This window comes from Monodelphis domestica, chromosome 1 (assembly GCF_027887165.1).
Source record: "Monodelphis domestica isolate mMonDom1 chromosome 1, mMonDom1.pri, whole genome shotgun sequence".
NCBI lineage: Eukaryota > Metazoa > Chordata > Mammalia > Didelphimorphia > Didelphidae > Monodelphis > Monodelphis domestica.
Window position 1 is genome coordinate 99,703,156 of NC_077227.1, and position 19,751 is coordinate 99,722,906.

General features: G+C 33.2%; 1 protein-coding gene across 3 annotated transcripts in view; it reads right to left on the reverse strand.

Moving 5' to 3' along the window:
• ATRNL1 (attractin like 1) overlaps positions 1-19,751 on the reverse strand; it is a 1,148,868-nt gene that overhangs the window by 1,064,083 nt on the left and 65,034 nt on the right. For all 3 annotated transcript variants that reach the window (XM_001377496.5, XM_007478946.3, XM_056803697.1), the window contains exon 5: positions 15,726-15,934. In XM_001377496.5, coding sequence (XP_001377533.4) covers positions 15,726-15,934 — 209 coding nt within the window. The remainder of the gene's footprint in view (positions 1-15,725; positions 15,935-19,751) is intronic.

A 19,751-nucleotide genomic window follows, 5' to 3' on the forward strand; every position in this document is an offset into this window, starting at 1 on the left:
AGGATAGGTACCATTTCAATTTTGACATTCTCATTATATATGAACCAGAAAAATATAAGGAAGTTGTGGCTAAATGAAAGGATGGTTTCACATGTTCTCCTTGAAGAAGCAAATGAAGGAAGCGGGAGAATTGATTTCATTGTATATATGAAGGTAACAGGAAACATTTGAAATGCTTGACCATCTTACCTTTCAGTCATCATGATTAGGATAAGCAAAACAAAAATATGATTGTAGCTTATGAACCAATAATCTTTTTCTAGAGGTGAGGAATTAGAGAGCTGTATGAAGAATTCCATAAAAAGCTCCAAATTTAAATCAACATTTACCTCAACAGTTGGTAACTTCAGTGTAAATGTAATATAAGGATGATGGAAAAAAGTGTCTTAAAATGAGACAAGATAAAGAAATGATCTTTCCCTCTCTATTTTCTCTGTCAGTTGATCTACTTTCACAGCATAACTCCATTACCATTATACAGAAGACTTCAACATTAATATTTCCAATATAGAATTCTTTTCCAAGCAGCAGATCTAACCAGTACCTCTCCAAATTAAATATATATCTCCTTAAACTTGCTCTTTTACTTACTTCCCTATTTCTGTTATGGATATAACATTCTGGGTTTAAAAATCTCAGAATAATATTAAATTCTTCCATCATGCTACCAAATTTATTGTTTTATAAAATCCCATAGCTTTTGATTTCCCATGCTTCCATATCCCTTACATTTCTCCTTCATTATCCTTCACCAAGGGTCAGAATAAGAATCTCCTGCTCTTATCATTTTCATCCCCTTTACTCTCCAAATAATAACCTCTATAGCCATACTAATTTTCTTTACACACAGCTCTGATCATATGATTACATTGTGTACTGCCTACTGTATAAAATACAAATTCCTTAGCATTACACACAAGGCTTTACATATTTTGTCTCCAAATTATCCTTCCAGACCTATCTTACAACATTTATTTTATATACTCTACCTCTCAAACTAATCATCATCAGTCATAATATTTTACTCTTTCACCTTTATACTACTGCTCATACCACTTTCTACACTTAGAATGTTTCCCTCCATCTATCTCTGTTTAAATTCTACTAAACTTTCAACACTTCATATGCCAAAAAGTCAATTTAATCCATTTAAGCATATGTTCATAGTAAAAAAAAAAAAAGTCCAGGCTCTCACCTTACATTTTACTATAAAAACTTCCTTGATCCCTTCATTGGAAGTGAATTCTCTATCTTCTAAATCCTTTAGTATTTTCTTTTGTACCTTGTTTATCTCTTAACTATATTCAACTTCTTTTATAGTTATTTGTGTACCTGCCTTATCTTTTCTAAAAGATAACTTATTTGTAATCAGCAAAGATATCTTACTCAACTAGTTGTCCCACAAAGCATCGGTTTACAAGCAGCAGTTAGTTTATAAAGTTTTGCTGAACTGAATTAGCCAATTCACTTCCTCTAGGATATTTGTACTTGAAAGGAACCAATGCCATAAGTAAGCCTTTAAAGATGCATTTCCAAAGGCATAATTTTCAGCATCAAAAACAGACTGGTCAAGGAGACCTTTAGGGGTAAATGGGACCTTGCTTTTAACTTATAAATCACATCAAGTATGTAACCATAGAAGTACCTACAAATAAGGCTTTAATTTTGCAACTGATTATTAGAATAATTTTTAAAAGAGTAATACTCAATAATCAATTAATTGCCAAGCTCTTATTTAAAGTCTATTATCTACTTGACAGCATTGTGGGCACTGGAAACATAAAGACAAAAAGGAAACAGTTGCTAACTTCAAGGAGTTTATATTCTATATAACAGGGAAGACAACATGAACAGTATCAGTATATATTTTGAATATATATACATTGTTGGGTTTTTGGAAAAGGCAAAAGAACATGGAGAAAATAGGAAAGTCCTCAAGGATCATTCAAAGAATAGATTAAAAATTTCCAGCAAGCTGTGAAGCATACTAGAGATTCTAAATAGCAGAGATACGGAAATAAGGCATTCTAGGCTTGCAGTACAGAGCCAGGAAATAGAATTTTGTTTGTGAAGAGCAGCAAGAATATCATTTTGACTAGATTCTGTGAAAAAGACCAATGTATAAGTTTGGCTTGACTTTTTTTGTTGTCTTAGTGACTCTTTTTGGAGTTTTCATGGGAAAGATACTATAGTGGTTTGCTATTTCCTTCTCCAGATCCTTTTTTAGTTGAGGAAACTGAGGAAACTAGGATTAAATTACTTGCCAGAGTCACACAGCTAATAAGTGTCTGGGGCCAGATTTGAACTTGGGAAGATGATTCTTCCTGACTCCAGGACAGGTGCTCTTTGAAAGAGAATGGGAAAAGATTTAAATATTTGATCCTGGGTCAATTACTCAAGGAGAGGGTGACATAATCAGAGCTTTGCCTTTAGTTCTATGAATAATGGACTGATTATAAAGAAGAAAGACTTGAATAAGTCACATTCCCATAATAATGCAAAACTTTAGATTAGATTTGATGAGGGTCTGAACTAAGACTATATGCAAATGGTTCATAAAGGATGATACCTGTTAAAATCTAAAAGAGGAATCATGTAGTTTAACTAGTCTTGGCTTTCATACAATTCTTCCTCATTAATTTAGATATTCTCTCTGACTCATTCAAAACCTCTCATTAGATTGTGAACTACTGGAGATCAAGGATTATTCGTGGTGGAGTTGCTATTATCTTGTTTTTAACTTTCTTTGTATCTTTGGCATTTGGTACGATTCCTAACACAAAGTAAGGACTTAATAAATGTCTATTAACTGGGCAAGAACTCTAATACATACATTTGGGCACTGAAGAAGGAATGAGCAAACTCAAGTCTCCTTTTAAACAAGCTTATATTGAAAATAGAATTAAGTTAGAGATAAATATGCATACCTTTAGTTAAAATTAACTAATTTAGTCAAATTTCAAACTTCTAGAATAGACAGAATGAGGTGCTAAAACTTGAGAGCTGAATTTGGATATTTTCAGTTTGGAAGAGCAACTATTGTCAAAGCTTACTAAAACAGCTCACCTCTATTAGATTATCAATAACAAAAAAGAGAGAGAGAGAGAGAGAGAGAGAGAGAGAGAGAGAGAAGCAAATTTCTCAGGGCTGTGGAACTCAGAGATAATCAAATGTTAAAATTTCTATGGGGGGGGGCAGCTGGGTGGCTCAGTGGATTGAGAGCCAGGCCTAGAGATGGGAGGTCCTAGGTTCAAATCTGGCCTCAGACACTTCCCAGCTGTGTGACCCTGGGCAAGTCACTTGACCCCCATTGCCTAGCCCTTACCACTCTTCTGCCTTGGAGCCAATACACAATATTGACTCCAAGATGGAAGGTAAGGGTTTTATTTAAAAAAAATTTTTTTCTATGGATTAGGAAGTACAGAAGTAGGGAGAGAGGGCTGAAAACAGTAACAAAAAGAACTTAGCACAGAGGGAACTGTGCTAAATTATGACAGTATAACTAAAGCAAGTATAGCTGGCCACCAAGATAGTGGTAATGAATAGGTAAATAGAATTGTTATTGCTATCATTAAAATTAGTTTACTAGCACTTGCCTCTTCCTTAAAATAATGGGTACTTCTTGAAAGCTCAAAGTCAAATGACTGGGACCATTTTTTGGTCTAGACATCTTATTTCATTAATGTGGGAGAATCCCTGGTGCAAAACTCTTCACAGTTATATATGGCAAGACACCTAAATTTAAGTCTTAAAGAGTTGTCTTAGACAATAAGAGATTAAGAGAATTGCCCATGATTATATACCTATCACATGACCAAAACAAGAGGAAGATACAGGTTTTCCAGACTCAATCCACTATGGCATGCTGCCCCTTAATTTGCATTTTAGGATACTATTTTTTTAAATCTGTTTAAGACCACAAGCTACCACATTCTTATAACTCATAAAAGGCTGACACAATCTAGATGATCTCTGGGGTCTCTTCAGGCTAAAAAACTCTATCATCCTATGATTCTAGCTAAGATAAAAATCTAAAGTTGAAGATTCTAGCTTCAACTAGTTAAAGAACCTTTATTTTATAGAGTATGTTTTTAAAAACCAAGTTGAAAAATGTCATTGAGTATTTGAGATATATTTCACAATCCAGAATACCTTAGGGTAAGAAGGCTTGTTTTTCCACTCCCTATGAGTAAAACTATTGACTTGAAAATTATATAATTATAAACACTTTATAAGAGAGAGCAAAAATCCATACATACATGAGAAGGCTTCCCACAATTCCTTGTTGATTATGGGTTCAAAATGTCCATAATGATTATTGGTTGATATTTGAGACATTTTTCATGACTACTATTTCAATTTGTGTAGCCATTCTTAACTCCAAGCTGGCAGCGGGGATGGGGTGCAAGGGGAGAGGGTTGAGTGGCTGTTTTATACTTGCTTTTCTTTATCAAGAAGGGGACGAGAAAAGAGAAGAAGGAATAGCCTTATTTCTTATTTATTACTGTTAGAAGAATGAAATAGGATAGAAGGCCAAGAAAGAACTGTGTTGAAGCTCTACTTTTCACTTATACTAGCTATGTGATTCTAGGAAAGTCATTTAACCCCTTAGACAAGTCTCTAAAGTTACACTTGTAGGGAGGTTGCAAATCTCTATTCTTAAAAGGAGTTTCTTCACAGAGAATCTCCCTTTTAATTAAAAAAAATAGAAGGGGGGGATCAACCCACTTTTGAATAAACTTACTATCTCCAGATGACTGAAGATATTTTTTAGGTTTCCACAGGAGAATATCCAAAAGTACTTTAAAACAATATGCCTTTGCCCAGCATGATTTAACTCAAATTAAGCTTTTAAATGAATCTGCAACAAAAAGGAGCATGAGGAGGAAAGTGCAGGAAAAGACAAGAAAAAATTATCCTGCTCAACTATCACTCAAAGTCCACCAGGCTCTCTTCACTCCTCCTTGTGTGGATAATGATGGGTTCTGACCCATATGATGAGGCAGCTGGGACAAGGATGAAAGCATGTAGATCAGAGAGTTCTAGGCTTATGTACATCTTATTGTTTTCTCACTTCTGCTATCATAAGTAGGGAAGTACCTAATTAGAGAAGATTCATAAGACATTAGATTTCAGAAAAACTTCGAGAGAAATTCAGGCAAAATGAAAGCATGTCTCTAAAAACAGAATAGCCTGTGGCAAGACAGGATTAATAAGCACTAAAATCCCAGGAAATTTGCTGGATTTCCACACTGATCTATCTACAGATGAGTCAATCAGCCTTCTCTAGATATAAAAAATAAGGATCTTATTCTTTAACAAACTGAAAAACTAGATTCTTTCTAAAATGACAATAAAGGTTGTTAAAGTATCATCCTATCTATTCATGAGATAAACACAATATAACCCATGAAACAGAAATGCTAAAATTTTGGCTTTGATGAATTAGAAAAGCAAGCTTAATCAAATAGCTCCCACTAAGATAGAAATTTCTTTATTCTGCTAATCCAACATTAGAGTTAATATTTTGGCTCCTCAGGAAACACTTATTATTGCCTGGTTTTCTTAAGGAAAGGAAAATGCTATCTTATGCTTTTCTTAAATACTTGCATTTTATAAAAATGTCCTATAATTATATAAGGGAGATATACAGAGTAGGATAGGAACTAGACATGGGATTATTAATACAGGGAATTCCCAGAAAAGGAAATTCCCTCTACAAATGTAAGCTGGCACCTAATTCTAAAATATAAATTATTAACCCCTAGAGTATTTGCATATAAAAGTGATTACATTTTAAATAATGGAACATTAGGCTTTCCTAAGGTAGATAAAAATTGTAATTCTCTGTAGCATGTCAATTATGAAATGACATTTAATGGTCAATACTGCCACCCTATGGCAAATGGGTGGCATCTCTCATCCCCCAGCAGATTAAAACTAGTATTTTAAAGTGTTTAAAAAGACCAAACAAGCAAAGCCTTGAGTAAACCAATACTTAAAATATTGAAATGAAAATTTTCCCTTAATATTTAGGTCCAATCCTTCATATAACCAATAATGTTACTTGGGTCATAAGGATCTCATGTAACCGCTTAATGTACTATCTTGATGGTAATACTAATTTTTTACATTTTGAGGGGTTTTTTAATCATCATTTTCTAATTTCCTTACCAAGGTTTTAACATACCTTTAAACAATGAGGAAATCAAGACTATAGAAAAAAACTAACCTGACATTCCACATGTCCTATATTTTTTTTTCCTTCTTCATCCCTTTTTTTGTAGGAGGTACCAATAGGCAATCTCAGGTAGGAGATTCCCTCTAAAAGGGCACCACCAAAATGGAAACTACACTGCAATATATAATCTTCAAAAGTTGACTGGTGCCCTGAGATGCTAATACAAGTATGTATCATAGGAGTACTTGAACACAGATCTTGCTAACTTTGAAGCTAGCAAATACAGTCTTGCATATTAAAATGCTAAAATAAAATGTTACAATTTCTGAGAAACTACAAAAAGCTGATTAAAATCTGAGGTAAAGTTGCATATTTTCATTTCAACTAGCATAAAGAGAAATTTAAATGTGTGTTGAAGAGGGAGAGAGAGGGAGAGAGAAAGAGAAAGGGAGAGAGAGAGAGAGAGTGTATAGAGAGAATTTTCTCTGTCCTGAGTTCCAATCCATATCATTATTTTACTTTTAGTCATCTTGAATTGGATGTTTGATAAGTATCACTACCAAAATACACCAAACAGAAATCAGTATTCCCAGTCACTCCTCTTCTGAACTTCTCTAGAACTTTCAAGGGTTCCACTATCTTCCAGGTCACCCAGGAGTGCAATTATAACATCATACTCAACTCCTCATTCTCATTCATCTCACATATGCAGCTTGTTATTAGATCTTTTCATTTCTTTCTCATTTCTCCCATATGTTCACTTCTATTGACTTGTATGTGGGCAGTGAGATGGCTCAGTGGATTGAGTACCAGGTTTGGAAACAAGAAGACCTGGGTCCTAATTTGGCTATGTGATTCTAAGCAAGTGACTTAACTTTGTTGGCCTCAGTTTTCTCATCTATAAAATGAGCTGGAGAAGGAAATGGTAAATCCCAGTATCTTGGCTTAAAAAACCCAACCCAAATGAGGTCACAAAGAGTCAGACATGACTGAAAAGATGACTGAATGACAAATTCACTCATATAACTCCTGTACTAGTCCAGGCTCTCATTACCTGCACTACTACAATAGAGCAACACAATAGTACAACAAAACCCTGTTCTTCCATTCCAGCTCCTCCAAGTCAAGGTGATGCTTCCACTGGGTTCTAGCCCTTTGGTGTCACAAGTGTTGCTCCTTTGTTTTGGAGAAAGATCATTTATCTTCTAATTGGTCTGTTTTTCTCTTCCAAGAGCTTCTCCCAGCTCCAATCTATCCCTCCACTCAGCTACTGAAGGGATTTTCCTATGGTATAAGTCTGACTATATCATTCCCCCTCCCCTACTTAATAAACTCCTGGGATCCCCTGCTAATTAGAGAATCAAAAATAAATAAAAATCATCTAGCATTTCAAACTCTTCATAATCTGAACCTTCTTCGCCTTCCAGTTTTGTTTTGTTTTTATACTTTACTCCCCTCCAAATACTCCATAGTATAACCACACAGGTCTACTTGCTGTTCTTCATGCAGCATGTCCTGTTTCTTTACCTTTGCATTGGCTGGAATGCTCTCCTTTCTCCCTGCTGCCTCTTAATTGCTTGGCTTCCATCTAGCCTGGATTCCATCTGGAATCTCATTTTCGGCAGGTCTTCCCAGATCTCCAGTAGTTAGCATCTTGCTCTGAGCTTGCCTTCTATTTATTACGTGTGCATTTGGTATGTGCCCAGTTATTTACATTAGAAAATTAGTTACTAGAGGGCAAGGTCTAGTTTTATCTTCCTTTGAATCCCCACTACTTAGAGTGCTAAGTATAAAGTAAGCTCTTAATATAACTTAGTTAATGAACACATGTAAAATAATGTTGAGTAAACCTTGAAATGTTACACAAATGTCAATTATTATTTTCACTATCATAACTAGAGCCAAAGAAAGGTGCTGGTCTGAAATGACAAAATTATGAGCTTTTCCCAGCTAGCAAATTTTTGCCAGGAAAATTTATGACAATCAACTGCAAAAGCATGTAAAGAATCAAACATGACTAATAACTTTCTATGGCAATGTTAAACCCACCAGATGAAGAAGATATAAATGTAAGTGATCTCAAGCACAGAACTCATTTCTGATTCCTCCTTATCTAATATTACCATTATACTCTATTTTGATCAATCAAGTTTTAGTTGGCTCAACAAATAATTGTGTTTTAGTTGTTATCAATGGCAATTTAACAATATTAACTGAAATTTATGGAAGGTTTTAAGGCTTACAAAACACTTTATGTGCATTAACCTATTTAAGCCTCATAAGTGAGATAAGTTACAGTTGCTGTATCCCTATTTTATAGAAGAAAAACTGAGACTCCAAAAGTTTAAGTGATTTATTTATGGTCATAGAGTTAATAATGAGATTAAAACCCAAGTTATTCTGACTCCAAATTTAGCACTCTATTCCCTTTATCACACTGCCTCTCCAGGCACAGATTTCATCTTAGGTTAATTATTGCTTAACATTTTCATCAGTGACCAGAATAATGGACTAGAAAGTATGCTTATTAAATCTATAAAGCTAGAAGGGATATGAATATACAATTAAAATTTAAAATGATGGCAGTAAAATAGAGATCAGAAAATATTAACTTAAATTCTTTTAAAATATAGAACAGAACACCACGGAATTTCCCACTAGAAATTATTTTATATGTTTTGTATTTAATTTTCCTGTGTACATACCCTTCCACTCCCCATTACCCCCTTAACAAAATCTAAGTTCCCTTAGGGAAGGGACTATTTCTTTCAACATTTTATCACCAGAACCTAGAACAATCTTACTAGATGCCTTTTGAATGGATGTGTTCACAAACAAAAAAATAGACTTAGAGATCATATTAGATAATAAGTTTACCCTAAATTATAGCACCATGGTTTAAACACAAGTCATTAATGGTAAACCTAAATATGTGAGATTGTAAGAATTGTGAAAAGATATACTCTTAAACGAGACTAGCCAAATCTTTGCTACATAATTATGTCTTAGCTAAACTAAAAAAAGGAAATGGAGAATTTGGAAAAGATAAAGAAGGAAAGTCACAATGATGACTAAATTTTTAGAATATTTAGGAGGAAAAAATGAAAGATGAGAGACTAAAAGGTAATTTCATTAAAGCTTTCAAATAAAGGGCACAAAGTATGTGGTCCATATATTCTTCAAAGAGTAAGAAGACAAAATAATTTTAACATAAAATATTAAGGAAAATATATCTAGTTTAATATTCTTAAACCCTTGGAAAATCCATCCTGAAAAACTACTGAATCACCTTTTCTGGAAGCCTAACAAAAATAGAATGGTTTCTCATCCCTATTGGAAAGTCTAAATGTTCTCTTCTTTGAAAGCAAAGAATTACCTAGAATAGGGGTTTTTAATCTTTTTGTGTGTCATAGACCTTTTTGTCAATATATTGAAGCCTATCAACCCCTTCACCAATTTAACCAAATACTGTCATACATGCAAAAAATTAATAAGTTTATAAAAGAATTAAATAGTTATTATTTTTTAAACAAGTTTGTACACTCCAGGGTGTTTATTCATTTTAATTATATACTTAATAGCCAACAAAAAAAACATTTAAATAATAAACAAATTCATTACAAATTCTGTGGAAACCACAAACTCCATACTGTTTATACTTTCTTTTAAAAATGGACTCCAATTTAAAAATTCACCTCTAACATATGCTGGGTTAACCAGTATATTGTAATGAACTTTCAATTCATTTTCTCCTCCTATTCCCTACATGGACAATTTTTGTGAGAGAGCATGAGAAAGATCATTCTCTCCAACAGGAGATAGGTTCTACCAGATAGGGAAAAGTACTGATCTATTCAAAGTACCATAATATTAATAATAATAACAAAAAAGAACATAGCACTTTAAAAATTATCAAGTGCTTTCACCTATATGACCTCATATCAATGTGGTGAACTAAGAGCTACCTCTCCACTTTATAGACAAATAAAGGAAAGGAATGAATATTCATATAGTGTCTACTGTATGCAAGGCACCATGCCAAGCACTTTATAAATATTATTGCATCTTTTTGATAAGCTCTGATTTAAATTCTTTAAGAGCTTGTGGCCAGTTTCCATTTTTTTGGCAAGGTTTGGATGCATTTATTTGTATGTCCTCTTATCTCATTTGATCTTTACAACTCTGTGAGGTTACATACACTCATACCTATTTTACAGGTGAAGGAATTGAGAGCAGCAGATGCTACATGACTTGTAGCATCCTGAGCCACACAGCTAGGAAGTATGTGAGGTCAGATAATAAATCAGGTTTTCTTGACCTTGGTCAGCAGTCTTTCCAGTGCACCACATTGTTAGCCTATTATTAGCTATTGTTGTATTATAGATAAGGAATTTATTATCAAAGAGGTCAAAACTGAAACATGATTAATATGAGCTCTTTGAAAACAGATAAAGGTAAACTCATTTTAATTAATATTATTACAACATCTAATTGTATTTAATATGGAGGCCAAAAGTAAAAGGTAATGTAGCATAGTACAAAGGGTATAGGAATATTCTGACAAATCACTTAACTGCTAAAAGTCTCATTTTTCTCATTTGCAAAATTAGGATTTTAAACAAAATGACTAAGTTCCCTTCTAGCTCTAAATTTATAATCACATGTCATAATCTGGTATGAGAAAACAAATTATATTAAAATTTTAATCTCATAAATCTCATGTATGTGTTACTATTTAATTATATAATTAACAGGCTTTTTCATTATATAATTTATGCACTGCATTGTACAAGAATAAGTATAGCAGCAGACATGTAATGCTTACATGTGTATATGAATACAATGTCAAATAATCTAAATAGGCATTTTATGATGTATTTTGTACTAATTTTTTAACTCTGATCTTTATTATTTTTATTAACCTTGGGCTAGTTACATCCTTTAAGAAGATGTTTCTTCATCTGTAAAATGAAGATAATAATTCTTTCACTCCCTACCTTCCTGGATTTTTGACAAGGCAACATTTTGTAAGCCTAAAACACCCTATGCAAAATATGAAATATTTGTTTTTATGAAACATTTCATGTGAGCATCAGAATATACTGATTTCTATAAATAATGCATCCTGGCTAGAGTGGGCTCTTTGCCTTTGGAGGAAGAGAAATACATAGAACAAAATGGCTAGATAGAATAATTGAAGAATTAAGAATATAGCTGATTTCTATAAATAATGCATCCTGGCTAGAGTGGGCTCTTTGCCTTTGGAGGAAGAGAAATACATAGAACAAAATGGCTAGATAGAATAATTGAAGAATTATTGAATGTATTTTGAGATACAAATGGGAATGAGCTAATCTATGTATTGCTCTTTATCTGGTATACTCAGGAGTGGTGTTTTCAATAGAGCCTGGGGGTCTACTTAGACTATCCTGGCACGCTTATAAAAGACAGTGGACTTGAATGTCGGAAGACTTGGTTTCAAATTCCACCTCTCCCATTAAGAAGCTACATGAGTGGCCCAAAGTCAAGCCACTTGACCTGTTTCCTCATATATAAAATAAGAGGGTTGAATTTGTTGGCTTCCAAATGGACTTTTAAGTAGAAATCTCATCTTGGGACCCTTTATCTACATTTGTAAAAATGTCCATGCCTCCAGCAACTTCTAAAAAATCTATAATTTGGAGGAAAATCCATTTCCTACGTGGCAGGTTCATGGTCAGGTGAAAACACATTTCTCCTTGTACCTTTTGGGATATAAAAGAGTGTTCTATCAGTGGTTTTTATATGATTAACAAATACTATAGTTAAGACTTCAAATGGCCAGTATACCCTGAGATTCAGAATCAGGTGAGTTCACCAGGGCAATGTAGTTTCAATAAAGCGCCCATCCAAGGGTAGATGGCAGAAATAAATAATAATGGGGCAGTGGGTAGAAAGGGAGGAGTCAAGGAGAGGGAGAGAAAATTCAAAGATAAGAATCTCAGAAGGTACAAGATAGAAAGGATAACAGGAGATCCTGGGAACAAAGGACACAAAGCAAGGAATTATGAAAAATAGAACCCAAGTTTTCCCGTCAAGTTGGGAATGTGCTCCCATGATTCAAGTTGTTTTAATATTCTAATACTGCATTTTAATTTTTATTGTTCTTTTGTTTCTATTATAACAATTTGTTGTGTGTGTGTTTCATACTTTAAGGATCTTTAATTTGGTAGATATAAGTACTCTTTGTACTTAGGTACTGCAGAGTGCAATCCTACAACTTAGTAGGTCAGATATTCAGTTATGGTCAAACAGGTCATCAGCCTCCAACCAAACTGTTGACAGATCTCTGAATGTAGCTGGACAAGTTCTCATACTTCAGGTACAGAAGGCGCTGCTAGTCCCTTGAGATCAAATCTCAACCTCAGAGAAATATTGCGACTGGTTTTAATGGAGTTGTGAAGATGCAACAAATATTAAAGTGTTATAAAATTAAGGAGAGACAGATAGGTGGCAATTTATTCTGCTACTTGACCCTGAAAAGCCTAGTTGTCAAGGTGTACATTAAGTAAAAAAGACCTTGATAATAAATTCTCTCTCCTGTTTGACACTTACCAAAAACTAATTTGAGCCTAGATTTCCCTGTCACCTGATTCTTCTTTTATTTAGTTTGAAAACCCTTATCCCTCAGTTAGTCTCTATCCTGATCCCTTTTCCCAATATCTTTCCACTAATAACTTTGATTTTTACCCTATCTATTTTGACCCTGTACCTTTCTCAGGTTCAAGGATCTACTCCTAAATAACACTAAGATTAGGATCTGGCAACAGGAAGAAAAGAGCCACTCTGCATACCAACAATATTCCTTAATAGAATCATTCTTCCTTCTATCTCATCCCCTTACAGAAAATTAATAAAAACAAAAAGAGACCACCAATAAAATGTTTTAAATGCTAAATTTTATTAATAAAATATTAACAATATAGTAGTTTTTACCCGCCAGAGGATATCAATATTTTAGGTGCTCCTCTCAATTACTACAATTCAGAGAGCAAAAGAAACTAATGTTTACAAATACAATGTATATTGAATACATACTTCATTTAAATAAGGGAAAAGGTATTCCTACAGGTAAAAATTAGCAAATAACTAACATTTACATAAAACACAGCAATCTTGATAACCTATTATTTAAAATAAGTTTCTATCCATAACATTTAAATAAAAGAATAGGTCAAAATTAAAGTTTACATTGTTTTCACAGTGCCACAAGTGAGGTTAATTAAGCAGAAAAGAAAGCCTTATTTATTCTAAATTATATGTTGTAAATTATCAAAGGAAAATAAAATTGCTAGATATTGCTATAATCACATTATTGCTTCTAAAGCAATATAGAAAAATTAGCTTTGCCATGTCTTTCTCCCAGAACGTATATAATAGCAGCTGAATAAATTTAGTTATTTTAGGCACTGGAGGCAAAGATGAAAGTATCATAATATAAAGAGACCAGTAAAAAATGTCAGCATCTTAAGACCAGAACCATATTGCATACTAAAGAAAAAAAAACTATATCAATGAACAATTGGACAAATGGAGGTAAAAACAGGAATAAAACATGACAGTTAATGAAAAATGTTATGAAATATCTACTTTCAACAAAAAAAATTACAGTGGCATAATCATTTGTTCAAGTTTGAAAAACATAACTGCAGTATGTGTATATATCAAGTAAGTATTACAAATGAATATATCTATGAGCATATCATATATGAAACATTTGTGATATACATTTTGCTTTTTTTAATTATATGTAAAAGAATCATTGCAGGACTTGATCTTCATAAAAACAAGATATTTTACATTCAAGAAAAGACTAGAATTAGAAGTAAATAATACTCAAGATTATTTTTCTTTTAAGGAAAATTGTTAACATAGCCATTTACCCAAATATGAAACTTTAGAAACAAATTTATATTTATTAAGAAATTTGCCAGTGAAAGAAGCTAATTTTTCATTTTAAATATTCAAATCAATTTCAAGACAATGAAAAAATATCTTTTATTCTTTCTAGCTTCCTCAATCTTTTCTTTAAAATATTTGAACTATGTAAGAGTTTTCATTAATCTATTAAAAAAATTAAACCATATATCCTCCTCTCTATCCCATTCTAATGTCACAACCTTGAACTCATGATTATAAGAATCAACAGAAATGGATATATAATAAAAGGAACAACAATTCTCTAGGCATGAACTTAGGATATTTCCAACAAGAATCATTGATGTATTTGTATTAGCTTATAAAAATAAGGCCTTTGATCATACTATTTTTGAGTAATAGATTCTCTCCATTAAATGGAACTTATATGTCATATTATTTCTAGAGATTATTTGAGCTACATATGATTCATATTATTCACATCTTAAGATCTAAACCAATGAACTAATCTCAACTATTCTGGAAAACAATTTGGAATGTAAACAAAACTAAATTGTTCCCCATCTTTGAGCCAATGATATACACTATTGGAATATATGTGTGTTTATATATGCATGTATATGAAATGAGACCAAAGACTAAAGGAAAATTCCTATGTATGCCCAAATACTCATAATTACACTTCTGTGTCAACAAAGAAAATGTAAACAAAATGGATATCCCCAGTTAGGGAAATTAATAAATAAAATGCAGAATTGAATGAAATAGGAAACAGGTGATATGAGGAATATAGGGGAAATGGGAAGGTGAAGAAAGCAGACACAGGAGGACAATATGTCCAATGATAATGATATGAACAAAAACAAAATTTTAAAGCAGCTAAATTCAGATTAAATGCAATGACTGTAGGACTCCAAGGCTTTTGGGAACAAATGATTAAAATACATCTTTCTAGGTGAAAGCCAACAGGAGCAAATTGCTGAACATATTTGCAGACATGGGCCCTGAATAAGATTTATTTCCTTAATTGTTTTTCTTTCTTTCAAGGTAAAGTTTGGAGATGATGGGATATTGGAAACTGATTATGGCATATAAAAAGAAAGGCATCAATAAAATGTATCAAATTTCAAAACTGAGCTAAAATTATATGAAATATCTAAAACTAATATTTTGGGGTTTTTTTAGCATAGCTATTAAAGTTAATTATTTAGAAATTCTCCAGCTTTGTAGTTGATTTTCAAAGTATCCACAAGAGGTCACTCTTGTTTAAGAAATATCACTCTTCAGTCATTAAATTAGGCATTTGGTTTTAGAAATTTATTCTTTAAGCTATTTATTATTAACCAAATTAGCACTATTAGGTTTTTATAGTTAAATTATCAATCAACATTTCAAAAAACTTACCAAAGAATTATGAAAGTATAAATATGATTTCTCATTTTTATGAAGATATAAAAGAGATCTTTAGACATAGATTCTGAAGAAGCATGGCAAATACATGAGAATCAGAAATCCAAATCCAGAGTATTATATTTTAAAGTAAAAGAGAAACAATTGCAGAATGCTCTATTAGCCTAACAGAAACTTTTAATTGCTGCTTTAAAACCAATCACGTCATACTACTTACCTTGCCAGCTATCATTGCAGACACATAATTTTTCTCCTGTTAGATCACAGTATCCATGATCTGGACTGCCACAATTAGCTTTACAGTAAGGGATATCACATGCTTCACCTTTCCAATATTTGTCACATTCACAATACACCCGACTCGGAATGGAAACACTGGTTGTGCATTTCCCATGCCCAGAGCAATTGTTAGGACACGAATTAATTCTGTAAAATAAGTAAATAAATGACAACAAATATTCAAGATCATATTTTTTAAGCAGTGGCTTAGATTTTTCTTGAAAATTATTTTATGGAGTATTTGAAACTTAGTTGTTAGCTAAGTCAATAATCGTGGACCTAGAATACTGCTTCAAACCTTTTTCACTTAATACCTAGGAAACATACTATTTTAATTACAAATGTCATACTTTATAATTATTTTAGTCATTTCAAGATACCTCAAGATGCTACTTTTTCCAGTCACCAGCACTGTTAGTATCTCCCCCCTCTTTGTGTATTTTTATATCTATTTATGTGCATGTCTACCCATTAGAATGTAACTTCCTTTGGATCAGGAACTATTATCATTCTTTCTTTCTATCCCAAGACCTTAGTGCAGTTCCTGGCATATAATAAGTAAATATTGAACAAATATTTGCCAATCAAAAAAATTATGTTTCTATTTTTGCTTCCTGATTACAAACCTAAAGTAGGGACTACACATTCTGATTTTCTCATTCTTCTAATCCAATTTCTTGTATTCATTCATTCTCTCTCTTTCTCTCACTCTCTGTCTGTCTCTCTCCTTCTCCCTCCCCCACTCCCCACCTACACAAGCAGTATCTAGACATCATAGATCATTAATAAATGTTTCTTCCATATTTTGTACCAAAAATACAAATTCAATTCAATAAATATTTTTAAATAGCTAATTTGTGCAATTCAATATGCTAAATATAGTGAAAATAAAGAAAAAATAAAATAATGCCTCCACTCAAGGAAATTTTCATTGTACCACCCCACTGGTGGGATATGACACCCATACAATAAGTAAACACAAATCAATTGAAGGAAGGAAAGAACTAAGAGACCATGAAAGGCTTTATATACTAATTGGCACCTGGGGCTGGTTTTTTTAAAGGTTTAAATTCAAGAGACAAATAAGAAAATAGAATGTTCTAGACATAGGGGACAGCATGTGGGAAAACACAGAGACAAAAGTGTGTTTCAGAAGTTTATAAAATAATCCTGAAAAGAAAGGTATAGTGCAAATTGTGAGGGAGCTTTCTATTAGTTTAATAATAAATTCTTAAGGTTCTAGAGGGCCACTGAAAGTTTGGGGGCAAAGAAGTAAAATTATCCTATAACTTGGGAAGGTCTTACTCCTATATATCTAAATCTATGCAATAAACCACATTATGTAAGAATTGTCATATTTACATTTTTATGATATTTAAGGGACAAAAAAATGATCAAAGTCTAGAACACCAAAAAGCCTAATGGTCAAAGCTCAGGATGGAAGAAGTCTCTTAAGCTACCTAAGGTAATCTTAAATTCAGAATGTAGGGTTTCAAAACCTGTATCTTTAGGAGAGAAGAGGAGACAAGATGGGAAAGAGAAAAAGGTCCTTTATCTTAGAAACTGCCATATGATCAAATAACTCTAGAAAAGATACCAAGGAAGAAAAAGCCCCAAGAGCCAGAAAAACAGAATCCAATAGGAACCGAGTAGAAACTAGTGGGGTATTATATATAGTCGAGATATGCAAACACATTGGGAAGGCTGCAAGACAATGGAGCTTCGACTTTAGTAACGCATGTGTGAGGCTCTACAAACTGCAAGTGTAAAAACACCTGAGTGGGACATCCAGGAGGGATGACAGAGATGACTGGGAAGGAGCAAGGCAAAATAAATTGTGACAATACATATACAATGCTCTCTAGTCAGATGATAGAGAAGCTAACTGCATATAGAACTGGCTCATTCCCACTCTTTTAGCTGAACTTCTGTTGGCTTAATAAAGTCCTTGGATAAATCACCCCTCAACCTGGTAACTAACATAAATAGCATCAATGACAGAACTATAAATTGATACAGTCTTGTTGGAATATAATCTGACAACATACTCTGCATATGCAATTTTTAAAAGATTTTAAAAGGAAGTTTTTTATTGGTTTATCAAAATATTATTTTATACCTACATAAGCAGATATACAGAAAGAAATACTATTTATCTTGATTGTTCAAGTAAATTTTTATGTTTAACATTGGAAATAACAAAAATCATATAAAACTTGAATTCTGCATAGCAAAAAATATATAACCAAGATAAAAGTAAGTAATAGATTGCAGGAAGGGAGGCCTGAATAACTCTTTTAAGTAAGGTGGCATGGTAAAAAGAGCACCAGTCCTGGAGTCAAGAAGACAGAATCTCCAATCTGGCATTAAGACAACTACTAGCTGCTCAGGGTCATCTGAGAATGGGAATAACAACAGTATCCATCTCACAGGATTGTTGTGAGGATCAAGTGAGGTAGTTATAAAGGGCTTAGCACAGTGTCTGGCATGTAGTAGAGAGCATATAAATGCTTTTGCCTTCCCTAATCCTTTCTTCTCTCCTCATCCCCCCCATGGATTAATGGCCAAATGCCATGAAAAACATTGTTGGGAAAAGAAACACAAATCATAAAGAATTATCCCCCAAAATGTCAAAATTCTCTAATAATCAGAGAAATGCACATTAAAACAAACCTGAGGTGCTAAATCACACCCAATAGATATGAGAAAAGCGGTTAAAAGTATCCAGATTCAGTGTTGGCAGGGTTACAAGAAAAACAGCGTGAATTGTGGCTAGAACTATAAATAGATACAATCTCTTTGGAGTAAAATCTGGCAATATACGTTATGATAAGAATCACAAATCTGGTCATATCCTTTGACCTAGTAATCAGGACAATATACTGAGAGTACAACTAAAAAGGAAAAATATACTTACCTAGGCAAAAATATTTCTGCCCTTTCCATGTGCAAGATCAAAAAGGTAAAAATAACCTTTATGGCCAAATGTTCAATGAAATGACTAAACAAAATGTGATATAACAACGTAATAGCCTTATTGTGACATTAAAAATGTGGAATGTGAACATGGAAAACAAGTCATATAAATCAAAGAACTAGAAGAACACATACATTGACAACTAAATACATAAGACATTTTTTTTGTTTGCACGTATGTACATATAGAATAGAAATTGGAAGGGTGACAAATAAAATGTTTCATTAATGTCAGCAAACATTTACTAGATGCCTACTATGTGCTAAGTAGTACACTACGTATATACTTTTTTTATAATCCTTCTGCTCGTATGGATTCATGGATTATGTCATGTTTTCCTTTTCATTTAGATTTGCTGAGGCTAACACAAGTTTGTCCAACATTTAAAAAATATTAGAAATAAAATTGAAAACAAACTCTTATGAACACTTGATGTCACTTAATTGGCCTGCTCCTGTTCAGGTAAGTAAAATACTGTCAGACCATTGAGGTATAATAATAATGCTCTCATTTCTGTACTAAATCATGATTTGAAGCAACAGCTGTATGAATTGAGCACATTATTTTTCCTGGTACACAATTTTCCAATAAAGGTGGTACTTTATCAATCCTTAGCCCAGGAATGAGGCCTAAAGAGAATGAAAAGGTTCCTTTCTGAGCATCCCTGATGACATTTTTGGGCCACTACTCTGGACAGACACAAAAGAAAGGGCCCTTTTCCACAGTGAGTTCTTGGCACTTACAGCCCAAAATGTTCTGTGCAGCCGTGCCCAGGAACCTTAGCCTTTCCTCATACTGTCATACCCTGGGGCCCTTTTTTCAGTAGCCAGCTTTTTTTATAGCCACAGAGGCCATACTCAAAGCCTTTCTGGCTTGTTGAATTCTGCAGACTTCTGACTGCTGCCTTGGCTAACTTTGATAACCCATATCTACTCCGTCACACAATTAGGCATCAGAAGGACATTTTACCTCCACGCACCTCTCCCA